The following is a 13,165-nucleotide window of genomic DNA, read 5'->3' as shown; positions in this document are numbered from 1 at the left end:
AGCCTACTAGGTCCTGACGTGAGCCTTGCTCTTTTGTCTCCTTGTCTTAGCAAATACTGTTATCTGTCCCTGAAACTCTCGCACCCAAAGTTTCCAAACTAGGTTAGCAATCTTCTCTTGTTTCTTAAACAACCAGCACTATTCCTGAAAGATCAATGCAATAATACAAAAATCTGTGTATTACCTTTTTCCCTAATAGGCTAATATTGTGAGGGTTTAAACCAAGGATATCTTTGCAGTGTTTTATGTCTAGAACAAAGCTTAGTGAGTGGATTCAAGTGTTTGAATCTCTCTCAGGCACTGTGGGACTTGTCCGTTTTGAGACCTGTTTGATATATAGTTTTTTCAGTTATGGTGTACCCCTAATTACTTGTCGTTCATTCTTGTGAATGTGCATGCCTGGGGCCTTTTTCTTAGGAGATTTTAGGATGGAGTCCAGACATGTGTATTTGAGAAAGCTTCATAGATATATGTATTAAGGATTAAAACTCCAGGTTAATATTCTATAAGGGGATAAAACATATGTATGTTAGTCATCTTAGGGCAAAATTCCTATATAAGAGGGTAAGTAAAGAGTTGCCAGAGAAAAATCTTCAGAGGCAAGAGTGGCCTAGACTAAAGGGACTATGAGGAAGGAAGGAGGTTTAGGATTGGACTGCTGAGGTCAGATGATGAGGACTAGGAAAAGGTATTGGATTTGGGGACTTTGAGGCACTGTTTGTCTTTGGGAGAGAATCTGTATTGGAGGGTGGAAGTGGGAGTCACAGTGCAGCAGGTGTGGGTGATGGTGGTGTATTGGCTGTTCTTTTAAGAAGTTTGGCAGAGAAAGTAAAGAGTTCCTGAGAAGAACAGGAATTTGGAGAAGCTATCTGTAATTGAACAAACAAGGTTTCAAAGGGGAAACTGCAGTTGTATCTAATTACTCCCATCCCCTTTCCCTTCTTAAGAGCCCGCATACTGAGAGGCTAGAAATAGAGACCAACACAACACAGAACCTCTTTTGCAGTCTGTTCTTTTTTTTTTTTTTTTTAAGATATTATTTCTTTCATGAAAGAGAGACAGAGACAGAGACAGGCAGAAGGAGAAGCAGATTCCATGTAGGGAGCCTGATGTGGGACTCAATCCCAGGACTCCAGGATCACGCCATGGGCTGAAGGCAGGCGCTAAACCTCTGAGCCACCCAGGAATTCTGTTCTTATTGAGAAGAACTTCCTGCACTGTCCATGTAGACTCCCAAGTGCTCTTTATTATTCTAAAGACTATAATGTATTGAATTATATTATCACCTGAAATAGGTATTTATTCAAGATAATTGCAGATGTGTTTAGTCACAGTTAATTGCAGATATGTTTAATCAAAATTGATGAAATACGACATTTTTGAGAAGATTTGCAGTGCTGTTAATGGTCTGCTATATGGAGACATAAGAAGGGATTAGACCAATTCTGTTTGCTTTCAAGAGGGAGACGTACAACTAGATACTCTAGTGACACAGGCACTGTAGAAGGACCTTCTAGATCCCTTTTAATTCTATGTTTTGTCATCCTGTAAAGGTACTTCTGTCATTGTAGGGAGAAATAACTATAATTTTCTGTAAGAAGTAGCTGCAGTGTTCCTGACACATTCACATTTCTGTTGAGCTCATTTAGCGAGCAACCTAATTTGAGGATACATTCTTCATAAGAATCTCTAGTTTTTTTTTTTTGTTTGTTTTTGTTTTTTAGAATCTCTAGTTTAAAAGATTTTCATGTTTCTGTGTTTTTTTCCTTTAGAAATGGTTTCTGATGTCCAGCAGCCCCTGTCACAGATTCCTTCAGATACAGCCTCTCCTCTTCTCATACTTCCACCGCCTGTTCCCAATCCTAGTCCTGCCCTCCGGCCAGTTGAAACGCCGGTCGTAGGTGCTCCTGGTATGGGCAGTGTTTCCACAGAGCCAGATGATGAAGAGGGTCTCAAGCATTTGGAGCAGGTAAAAATTGTGTCATTATTTTTTTCTCCTCCCAAACTACCATAAAAATTGGAAAGCATTAAATGAATCTTCAGAAATAGAACTTCTGTGCGCTAGATTTTATGTACTGGAAAAGTTGTTTGTAAATCTGGTATTTTTTTGTATGAGTAATTGTCTTTCAAATCATTTCATGCTTATAAGTTTCTGCTATGTAGTAGTCATTGTGTCAGGTTATTTTTTCTCTTCTGAGGTTGCCCTTAGCTGTTTGCTTTTCTTTTTTCTTTTTGGAAATTAATGGAATGCCAAAAATGGCAAATACAAGCAGCTGTGCATGGGCATAGCGTCTTCTGTATTTTTGCCTGAAGTGTAACTGGGAAAATAGTTAAACTCAGGATATTAGCATTTTATTCATGTCTCTAGATTTCCCTAGGATTAGATATAACTTTGTTATATGTGAAGTAAATGGTAGCTTATTTTCTATAGAAGAATTTCTCTTTCTTTGAGATGGAGTGGTTGTTGGTGGCAGGAAATGCTTGAAGAGAGGAAGTAGGGCGATGTCTTAATAGAATTGTAAAACATTATATTTGTAATTGATTAATTGGATCTTTATTGTATTAACACCTATGTTTTTATAGGTTTAGTTTATATGCTTCAGGACTGACCAATGGCTTATTTAATAGTAATCTTATTAGTGTGTTGATTAGAAGCCTGGCCTTTGATCCATACCAGTTTGTGTTTTAATCTCAGTTTGGTTTGCTTAATAATTTTGAGACTTTGAGCAAGATTTGGCCTCTCTGAGCCTTAGTTTTCCCCTCCATAAAATGGGGACAGTATATATTTCATGACCTTGTTGGAAGAAGTCATGGTTGCCTGCTGTGTTTCTTGCACAGTAGTACCTTTCATAGATCAAGTCATTCATAAAAGGTAGACATTTTTATTACATGTACAAGTATTAATTTGGGATCATTTGTTTCCTTAATCCTTTTTTTAATCCTGTTAGCAAGCTGAGAAGATGGTGGCTTATCTCCAAGACAGTGCACTAGATGATGAGAGACTAGCATCAAAACTGCAAGAGCACAGAGCTAAGGGAGTCTCAATTCCATTGATGCACGAAGCAATGCAGAAGTGGTATTACAAAGATCCTCAGGGAGAAATTCAAGGTAGCTTGTTCCATTCTACTTGAAGCCATTACCTTCAGATTCTGTAAGATGGTCATTATTTAATGTTAATTTTCATAGTAGTAGAAAACAATCCATTTTCCAGGTTTTCTTTGTGTGTGTGTGTGTGTGTGTGTGTGTGTGTGTAACATGTATACATACATACGTATAGAAGGCATTTTTATAGGTTTCTCCTATAGTACTTTACAGTTTCAGTGGGGGAGGGCAGTCCAAATGAAAATTATTTGAATACAAGGTGGAATGTGATTACTAATAATTTAGGGATGTAAACAAAATACTCAAGACCCCTTCAGTTCTGGCTTCCCAGCTGGTTAACTAGGCAGGTGAATTCCTTATGTTCTTTGTACTTCAGTTTCCCTCCCATAAAAGGGTGATGGCAGCAGTCTTGGAAGACCTTACTTGAATGTTTCACTGAAGTGGGGTTGATATCATAAATGATAAACAACTGTTAAAAACATGTGAGAAAGGATCATGCTGTATTATAAACTAATCCCTTAAAAGATTTGTACAGTGCACAAGTTAGATTAGAATGGGGGAAAGAATGCTGTAAAAGACAATTTGTTGATTCTTCATTTCTGCTTTTGAAATCTTTGTTTATAACCTGAAATTGGTTGACTATATTAGTGTCCGTTTCATGATAGTGTTTTACCAAGTATACCCTGTGACCCCTCTCCAGTGTACTAACTCCTTTTCCATTCGCAGTCTCATTACCCTTTCCCCTTATTCTCCTTCATAGCATCGAGTACTGTCTGGTTCTGTATATATTTGTTCATGATCTGTTTATATTCCTGTAGAATGTAGGTACATTGGAAGCAGGACTGTGCAAATGTTTGGGTTTTGTTTTTGTTTTTTTGTTTTGTTTGTAAAACAATCAAAAGTGTTTATTCAGTGTTTTAGGGATTGCAACTGGAGAGACAGAGTGTGCCCCCAAGTTGAGGACTGTGTGTTTTAATTAAAACACATGGAGGTGTGTTTTAATTAAATTTACCTTGAGACAATTGTAGCTTCACATGCAGTTGTAAGAAATAGTAGAGATTTTATGTTACCCAGTTTCTCACACTGGTAATCTAATGCAAAACTATAGTACAATATCCAGCCAGGATATTGACTTTGATATAGTCAAGATTCAGAACGTTTCTATCTAACGTGTAACTTGAATAGCCGCATACATTTTCTTCCCACCCTTGCCCACTCCTTAACACTTGGCAACCACTAATCTATTCCCCATTTCTATAGTTTGTCATTTCAAGAATGTTACATAAATGGAATCCATTTCTATCCAATGAAAAAATTTTTTTTTTCCACTCAGCATAATTCTCAGGAGATTGATACAGGTTGTTACATATATCAGCAGTTTCTCTTTATTTACTGAGTAGTACATCCATGACACAGATATAACATAGTTTAACCATTTCATCCATGAAGGGTGTCTGGGTTCCTGTTTTTGGCTTTTTTTTTTTTTTTTTTTAAGATTTATTTATTTTAGAGAGTGTGCATAGTGGGGAGGGGCAGAGGGAGAAAGGGGGGAGAATCTCAATCAGACTCTGTTCTGAGCGCAGAGCCTGATGTGGGGCTCGATCTCAGAACTCTGAGATGACTTGAGTTGAAACGAGGAGTCAGATACTTAACTGAGCCACCCAGGTGCCCCTCATTTTTGGCTATTACGATAAAGTTGTTAAATATTTATAGGTAAGCTTTTGTGTTAACACAACTCTTCATTCTTCTGAGATATAAATACCGAGGAGTGCAATTGCTAGATTGTATGGAAATTGCCATACTGTTTTCCAGAAGGGCTGAACCATTTTGTATTCCCGCAGCAATCTATGAGTTACTTGGTTTCTTCATATCCTTGACAGTATATTTTTTATGTTAGCTGTTTTGACATACTGTGTAGTGATACCTCACTGTAGTTTGGGGTTTTGAGCATCTTTTAATGTGTTTATTGGTTGTTTATTCTCTTTAGTAAACTGTCTCTTCATGGTTTTTTACCCATGTTCTAATTGTTTGCTTTTTTTTTAACCTTTGAGTTTTGAGACTTCTTTATATATATAGATATGTGGTTTGCAGATATTTTCTCCCATCTGTATCTTTTTATCCTCATAACAGAGTCCTTCACAGATCAAAAGTTTTAAATACTGATGAAGTCCAGTTGATCAGTTTTTCCCTTTTATAGATTGTGTTTTTGGTAGTAGGTCTGAGACAAAAGAACTCTTTTCCTGGCTTCACATCCCAAATTTCCTTTCCAAAATAGTTTATAGTTTTTGTTTTACATTTAATTCTCCAATCTTTTTTTTTTTTTTTTTTTTTTTAAGATTTATTTATTTGAGAGAGAGAGGAAGCCAGGAAAAGGGGCAGAGGGAGAGAGTCTCAAGCAGACTCCACACTGAGCAGGGAGCCTGATGTGGTGCTTAATCCCACTACCCTGAGATCATGACTGACCTGAGCTGAAACCAAGAGTCAGTTGCTCAACTCAGTGTGCCAGCTAGGAGATCCAACTCTATGATCTATTTTGAGTTAATTTTTGTGTAATGAATGGGACTTAGGTCAAAGTGGGGTTTTTTTTTTTGCTGATGGATGTCTAGTTACTCTGGAACCGTTTGTTGAAAACCATCTTTCCTCTTTCAGATTGCTTTTGTATCTTAGTTAAAATTCAGTTGGGCATATTTATGTTGGTCTGTTTCTGTGTTCTTTATTCTACTGATCTGTGTGTCTGTCTTTCCACCAATATCACAGTCTTGATTATTGTAGCTATATAATACATCTTGAAATTGGATAGACTAATTCCTCCCCTTTTTTTCCTCCTAGTTTATTTTTATCAAAATAGTTTTTAGCTTTCCTAGTTTCTATACCTTTCCATATAAATTTTAGAATAATATTATCTATATTTACCATATAAATATATTAAGAAATCTATATTTAAATATCTTGCTGAGATTTTAATAGGAACTATGTTAAACCTCTGTTATTTTGAAGAAAATTGACATGTTTCTCATGTTAACTTTTCCAGTCTATGAGCTTGTGTAGTTTTTAGAATAGATACACACTCTATTAGATTTGCAGCTATTTGATTTTTGAGTAATTATAAATTTTATTTCAATGTCTTTGTGTTCATTGTTACTACATAGAATTGAGTTTTGGATGTTTCTCTTTAGTCTGTGACCTTGCTGAGTTCATTTATTAGTTTTAGGAGTTTTTTTGTGGTTAATGTTAGATTCTGTAGGATTGATTTCCTTTGTAGACATTAGTGTCATCTGTAAATAGCAACAGTTTTTTTTTTTTTTGTTTCCAACCTATATCTTTTATTTCCTTTTGTTGCTTTATTGTATATTCCAACACTGTGTTGACTGTGATGAGTGGAAGCAGATATACTTGCTTTCTCTTTCCTATGTTCCTATTTTAAGGGGAAGACATTCAGTCTTTAATAATTAAGTGTAATGTTAGTTGCTGGCTTTTTATAGATACCCTTTATGAAGTTGAGGAAGATACTTTATTTTTTGAGAGTTTTTATTACAGTTGGTATCGGATTTTGTCAGATCCTTTTCTGTATCTGTTGATATGTTCCTGTGATCTTTCTTCTTTAACAATTTTAGTATGGTGGATTAAATTGGTTACATTTTGAATATTGAAGAAGCTTTACATCCTTGGAGTAAACCCCTTTTATTCAGGGTGTATAACTCTTTTTATATATTGCTAGATCCTGTTTGGTAATGTTTAGTTAAGGATTTTTGTGTTCATGAGGCATGTTGTTTTGTAGGTTTTTTTAATATATATATATATATTCTCTGTTTTGTAGTTTTTTTTATATATATATTCTCATTGTCTAATTTTATTATCAGTAATATTAGCTTCATAAAATGAACTGGGAAATTAACTCCCTCTCCTATTTTCTGGAAGATTATTTAGGGTTGGTGTTAATTTTTCTTTCTTTATTTTTTTTTTTTTAATTTTTCTTTAAATGTTTTGTAGAATTCTCTAGTGAAACCATCTGGGGACTTCTCTTTTGGGAATTTAACTTAATTTAAATTTAATTTAATTTAATTTTAAAATAGGCCCCATGCCAAACATGGGACTTGAACTCACAACCTTGAGATCAAGAGTTATATGACTGAGCCAGCCAGATGCCCTATTTTGGGGGAATCATAAAATTCAATATCCCCAATAGTTACAGGGGCTATTTAAATTATTGATTTAATATGAGTTAATTTGGTAGTTTGTGTTTTTTGATGAATTCATCTATTTCATCTAAGATGTCAAATTTGTGTGGGTAGAGTTATTTGGAGTATTCCCTTATTTTCTTTTTGATATTTTCAGGTTCTCTAGTGATGGCCCCTGTTTCTATTCCTGATCTTGGTAATTTGTTCATTTCTCTTTTGTCATTGCTAGTCTTGCTAGATACTTGATAATTTTATTGATCTTTTCAAAGAATCAACTTCGATATTTTTCACTATTGTTGTTTTCAGTTTCATTGAGTTGTGCTCTTTATTATTTCTTTCTTCCTTTTTAGGGTTTGCTTCTCTTTTTCTAGGGTCTTGAGGGTGGGTGCTTATATTATTGATTTGAGACTTTTCTAATGTAAGCATTTAATACTGTGAATTTCTCTTTCAGCACTTTAACTGAGTACCACAAATTTTTATACATGTATTTTCATTTTCATTCAGTTCAGTGTACTTTTTTTTCTTAAGAGAGAGAGAGGTGGGGGATTGCAGAGGAAGAAGAAGAGAAAATATTAAGCAGGCTCCATGCCCAGCATGTGATCCTGACTGGGGGCTTGATCTCACAACCTTGAAATCATGATATGAGCCAAAATCAAGAGTTGGACGCTTAACTGACTAAGCTACCCAGGTGCCTCCAGTTCGGTATATATATATATATATATATTTTTTTTTTGATTGCCCTTGAAACCTCCACTTTAAAAAATATATATTTAAGTAATTTCTATACCATATTGAACTCATGATCCTGAGATCAAGAGCCATATACTCTTCGAATTGAGCCATCCAGGCCCTCATGAGACTTCCACTTTTACTTGTGGATAACTTGGAATGTGTTTAGTTTCCAAGTGTTTGGAGTTTTCCTGTTATCTTTCTGTTAATGATTTCTGGCTTGATTTTATTGTGGTTGAAAAACACACCGTATATAATTCAGTTTTTAAAATTTTTTTGAGACTTCTTTATGGCTCAGTATAGTTCATTTTGCTGTATGTTCTATGGGTACTTGAAAAGAATGTTTATTTTGCTGTCTGGAGCATTCTATAAACATCAGTTGGACCTTGTTCATTGATGGTTTTGTTGAGCTCTGTAATCTTGTTGGTTTTCTGTCTAATTATATCGGTTGTTGTGGGAATGGTGTTGAGGTCTTCATCTGTAACTGAGGATTTCTCTGTCTTTATAATTTTATTAGATTTTGCTTCATGTATTTTTGCAGCTTTGTTTGGTGTATACATTTTTATAATTACTGTGTCTTTTTGGTGGATTGACCCTTTGTTAATACATAATATCCTCTCTGTCTCTGTTAATTTTCTTTGCTTTGAAGTCTACTTTATCAAATACTAATATAGCTATTCCAGCCTTTTTCCCCCCTTAATTAACACTTGCATGATATATCTTTTTCTATCCTTTTATTTTCTTTTTTTTTCCAATTAAAAATGGTTTTGTTTTTATTTTTTTATTTTTTGTATATTTTTTTGTTGGAGTTGGATTTGCCAACATATAGCATAACACCCAGTGCTCATCCTGTCAAGTGCCCCCCTCCCAGTCACCCCATCCCCCTGCCCACCTCCCCTTCCACTACCCCTTGTTCGTTTCCCAGAGTTATATCCTTTTATTTTCAACTTGCCTATATTATATTTAAAATGACTTTCTTGTAGGTAGCATATAATTGTGTCATATTTTTAGTTGTATATATTGGGTTATGTTTTTTGTTACTCACGACTTCTCCAAATTTGGGATACATGAGGTAAAATGAAAAGTCAGGGAATTCACCACCACTATGTGGTTCCTTAGGCTCCAAGGCTCTAGCAAGTCTGCTTTTTTTCTCTCTACTCTTCGGGGTCATCTTTTGTTTCTTTTGTATATAATGTGTAGGGTTTTTTGTTGAATTTAGCAGAAGGAGCAGGGACAAGTACATCTATTCTATCTTCCCAGAAATGGATGTTCTAGGGCTTTGTTTTATTTACTATTGTATTCCCATGGCCTAGACCCATATAATTGGTGTTCAGTAAATATTGAGTGAATGAATGAATGAATGGATATGAATCAGAGTACATTTGTTGTTTTTTTCTATAAAATATTTAATTTTTAATTGTAAAACATCTAGAGAATGTTAACATCACCCCCCAACCCCCATGCCCCTGGCCAAATTTAGTCATACCTGGGTAAATAAACTGCAATTTATCTTAATTTAATAGATTGTTGCTTATACTTTGCTTAACCTTTAATAATCTGGCAGAAAATAAAAATTAGAGAAAAGCATATTTAGCCTAACTACATGTTTATATTTATGCCTAAGTAATACAAAATCTAACAAAAACACTCATTTTTATGAACTCTGACAAATGAATTGTAGAGATCAAGTGAAATGGAGACAATTACACTTCTTAAAATAATTAAAGTGCCACAGAGAATTTGGGATGTATAGACAGAAGTCTTATTTCAAAATCATTTCTGTTGCATTTTATTAGTTAGAAGCCTTTTTTTTTTTTTTTTTTAATTTTTATTTATTTATGATAGTCACAGAGAGATAGAGAGAGGCAGAGACACAGGCAGAGGGAGAAGCAGGCTCCATGCACCGGGAGCCCGACGTGGGATTCGATCCCGGGTCTCCAGGATCGCGCCCTGGGCCAAAGGCAGGCGCCAAACCGCTGCGCCACCCAGGGATCCCCAGTTAGAAGCCTTTTTAACTGCCTCTGGGGATGGATTAAATTAAAATATCATACAAAATATTTGATAGACCTCAAACAAGTTGTATCTTTGGTTAAGGATCAGACTCAGGAAATATTTTTTTCGTCTTCAGTCTGAAAGGATTTTTATTGCCCTTCTGTTTAATTGGTGCTATTATAGGTCCCTTCAATAATCAGGAGATGGCGGAATGGTTTCAGGCGGGTTATTTTACTATGTCTTTATTGGTGAAGAGAGCATGTGATGAAAGCTTCCAACCTCTTGGTGATATCATGAAAATGTGGGGAAGGGTTCCCTTCTCTCCCGGCCCAGCTCCCCCTCCTCATATGGTAAGTACCTTACAGCTCTCTCAGAACACATAAGAGGTGCAGAAACACTTCTCTTTGTAAACACAATGCAGATGTTGCATCTTACAAGGAAGAAACTGCATTTTTTGAGAGTAATTGAAATGACAATGGACAGTCTGAATTGGGGACTGCATACCTAGCTATAGTGATCTTTTTAGAACTCAAATACCTGTGTTCACCCTCCAATCCCTAAATTCTAAAGGAAAACCTTCAGTAGCTTTCTTCTAGCAGGTGTAGAATAAAGAACATCTTACTCTGTCTTGCCTACTAGGTCCTACGTGTTCTGGCTCCTAATTTTCTAAACTCACTTCAGAGCTTTTAACTTTATTGAGCTTCAATTCTGTTGACTTCTTAGAGTTCCTTTTTGCATCTGGTTAGAATGCACATTCTCCTCTTTCCCTTCCCTTCTTCCCTTCCCTCTGTTTGCCACTTGGTTGCTGACTCATAAAATTCCTAAATTTTAGGTTTATCTTAAAGCAAATAAATGTTGCTAATAAAAAAAATTTAATGCTTTGGAATATTTTGAAGATTTTTTCTTTTTTTAAATATTAGTTACTGGTATTGTAACTGAAAATTGATTCATAATGTAACATACCTCATATACTGGCACTGGAATATCTTTGAAAGGGGAAATTGTACCTCTCTGCAGCTGCTTCTCCCTTCTCCCTGTAGAATTCCTTTTGGAGGGCCTCGAATCTGTGCTTTATGTTTCCTTCTCCAGGTTGGAGTGTTGGGTGGCTGCAGTAGTCAGAAGTGGCCATAGTCAGATACCTTTAGTGGGAACACTGGGTCACTGCAATAACAGTCACCATTGATTTATTCATCAGCTACATAGTGAGGGCCTGTGCTAGGCCTTGTGATGGGTTCGAGATGAGGGCAAATAGGCCTCAAACTCTATGGTCACAGGGGTTTATAGGTAAGAACAGTGGCCATCAAACTTGTTTGGCCACAGCCTGTAGGAAAATAAGAGTGAGTTTTACATTACTACTCTTTACATTCATAACCATATGTATATTTTTGTGAAAGAAATTTTACAGAACATTTTGTGCCATGCACATATTTTCTTCCCTCCCTCCCTTCCTTCCTTTCTATATGAATGTTTATCTTGACCTAGTAATCAGTGTCACAATCCACTGATGGGCAAAACCTCCTATAATTTGGAGAGCAGTGACAAGTTCTAGGTGAGGGAGATTATTTCTGACATTTCTGTTGTAAATACAAAGAAAAATTATTGTATAAACATTTAACTTATATACCAAGTTTGAGCTTTATTTCCCTTTTCTGAAATTGGGATGAGTTATTGTGCATGTTTCAGTGCTGAAAATTCATCCCTTGGAGCTTGGCATGGTTGCTCTAGCCCATTTCCTGACTTCCAGGTATAGGAGCTGAGCCTCAGTTAGACTTACTTAAGGGGCAGAATCATGGCAAGCTCTGTTTCTGTCAGCTGTTATTGTCGTTGCCCTGAGTAGCACTGGTAAGAGAGTTCACTTTGATGATGAATATACCTTGAAATGTAGGTTTTTATGTAGACATTTTAGATTAATCTAGTGTAGCTTCCACCTTCCCGTATTTAATAGAAAAGAAAAATGTTCCTGAATTTGAAATGATCTCCACCCCTCCAAATTGTGTATCAAATATTTTATTTCAAAGCCTACTTTCTGTATAATAAAGAGATAAACTGTTCATTAATGACTTGCCTTAGTCTGTGTCACCCTTATGTCTTCATTATTTGTTATCTTATACTTCACATTTCATTCTTTCTCCCAATTTTAACTTTTCAGAATTTAAATTCCAGCTATGTTATTTGAAAATACAAACTAAAAAACTGTATTTTTTCCAACTCATGATGTATTAATAGTAATAGAAACACCAAATTTTAGGGTTGACAGTTACAATTTTCAAAGCTCTTTCATATTCCGTTAATTTAAAACTGCTCAGCATCTTTGACAAGACATATATCTACATTGTTCTCTATATTCATTAGGGGCCCTTGTAAAATTCCTACTGTCACATTAACTTCTGTAATTTTACTCCTGTTTTGTCCTATTTCTCTAATTTCTGTGTGATCTCCAAATTTAGAGATCACTTTTAACATTGGGAAATAATATATTTTTTAGTTACAGTAATGACTGGAGTACAGTATAATATTTAGCTTCAAGGGTAGGAGGGGAGAACAACTGCTGAAATGAGGACCCCTTTCCCACCATAGGGAATCTCTTTAAAATGCAGACACCACCTCCTTCCACTAGATGGCATTGTTTAGCCTTTAAAGAACTTTTTAAGAAAAGCATTTGGGGTATAAAGAGAGAGTGGCTTGTAAAGATCTGAGATTGACTTTGCTTTCAGATGTATGTAGTAAATGGCTTTTAGGCTCTTTGCAGTTTGTTCAGTGGTATTTCTTTCCCTACCCCTTCACTCCTAGGGAGAGTTGGACCAGGAACGACTGACCAGGCAGCAGGAGCTCACTGCCTTGTACCAAATGCAGCACCTTCAGTACCAGCAGTTCTTAATACAGTAAGAGCAATAATACAGTAGGGTACCCTGCATTATTCAAAGTGCCTTTATTTAAAAAAATTTTTTTTGAAGATTTTATTTATTTGAGAGAGAGTGTGTACACATGAGTCGGGGGGAGGGGCAGAGGGAGAGGGAAAAACAAACTTCCCCCTAAATGTGGAGTGCCATGTGGGCTCCATTTCAGGACCCCAATATCATGACCTGAGCCGAAACCAAGAGTATGACTCTATTGGCTAAGCCTCCCAGGAGCCCCAAAGTGCCTTTAGATATAATCTCCCATGT

The 13,165-nt window shown here is 35.8% G+C and overlaps 1 protein-coding gene across 7 annotated transcripts in view; it reads left to right on the top strand.

Moving 5' to 3' along the window:
• GIGYF2 (GRB10 interacting GYF protein 2) overlaps nucleotides 1-13,165 on the top strand; it is a 136,176-nt gene that overhangs the window by 86,308 nt on the left and 36,703 nt on the right. For all 7 annotated transcript variants that reach the window (XR_011994119.1, XM_072719143.1, XM_072719144.1 and 4 more), the window contains 4 exons: nucleotides 1,773-1,969; nucleotides 2,949-3,108; nucleotides 10,185-10,351; nucleotides 12,792-12,883. Coding sequence is in view for 6 of the 7 variants with exons in the window: in XM_072719143.1 (XP_072575244.1) it covers nucleotides 1,773-1,969; nucleotides 2,949-3,108; nucleotides 10,185-10,351; nucleotides 12,792-12,883 (616 nt within the window). In the remaining variant the exon portion in view is untranslated. The remainder of the gene's footprint in view (nucleotides 1-1,772; nucleotides 1,970-2,948; nucleotides 3,109-10,184; nucleotides 10,352-12,791; nucleotides 12,884-13,165) is intronic.

Source organism: Vulpes vulpes, chromosome 9 (assembly GCF_048418805.1).
Source record: "Vulpes vulpes isolate BD-2025 chromosome 9, VulVul3, whole genome shotgun sequence".
Lineage (NCBI taxonomy): Eukaryota > Metazoa > Chordata > Mammalia > Carnivora > Canidae > Vulpes > Vulpes vulpes.
This window is presented reverse-complemented; position numbering and strand designations above follow the sequence as displayed.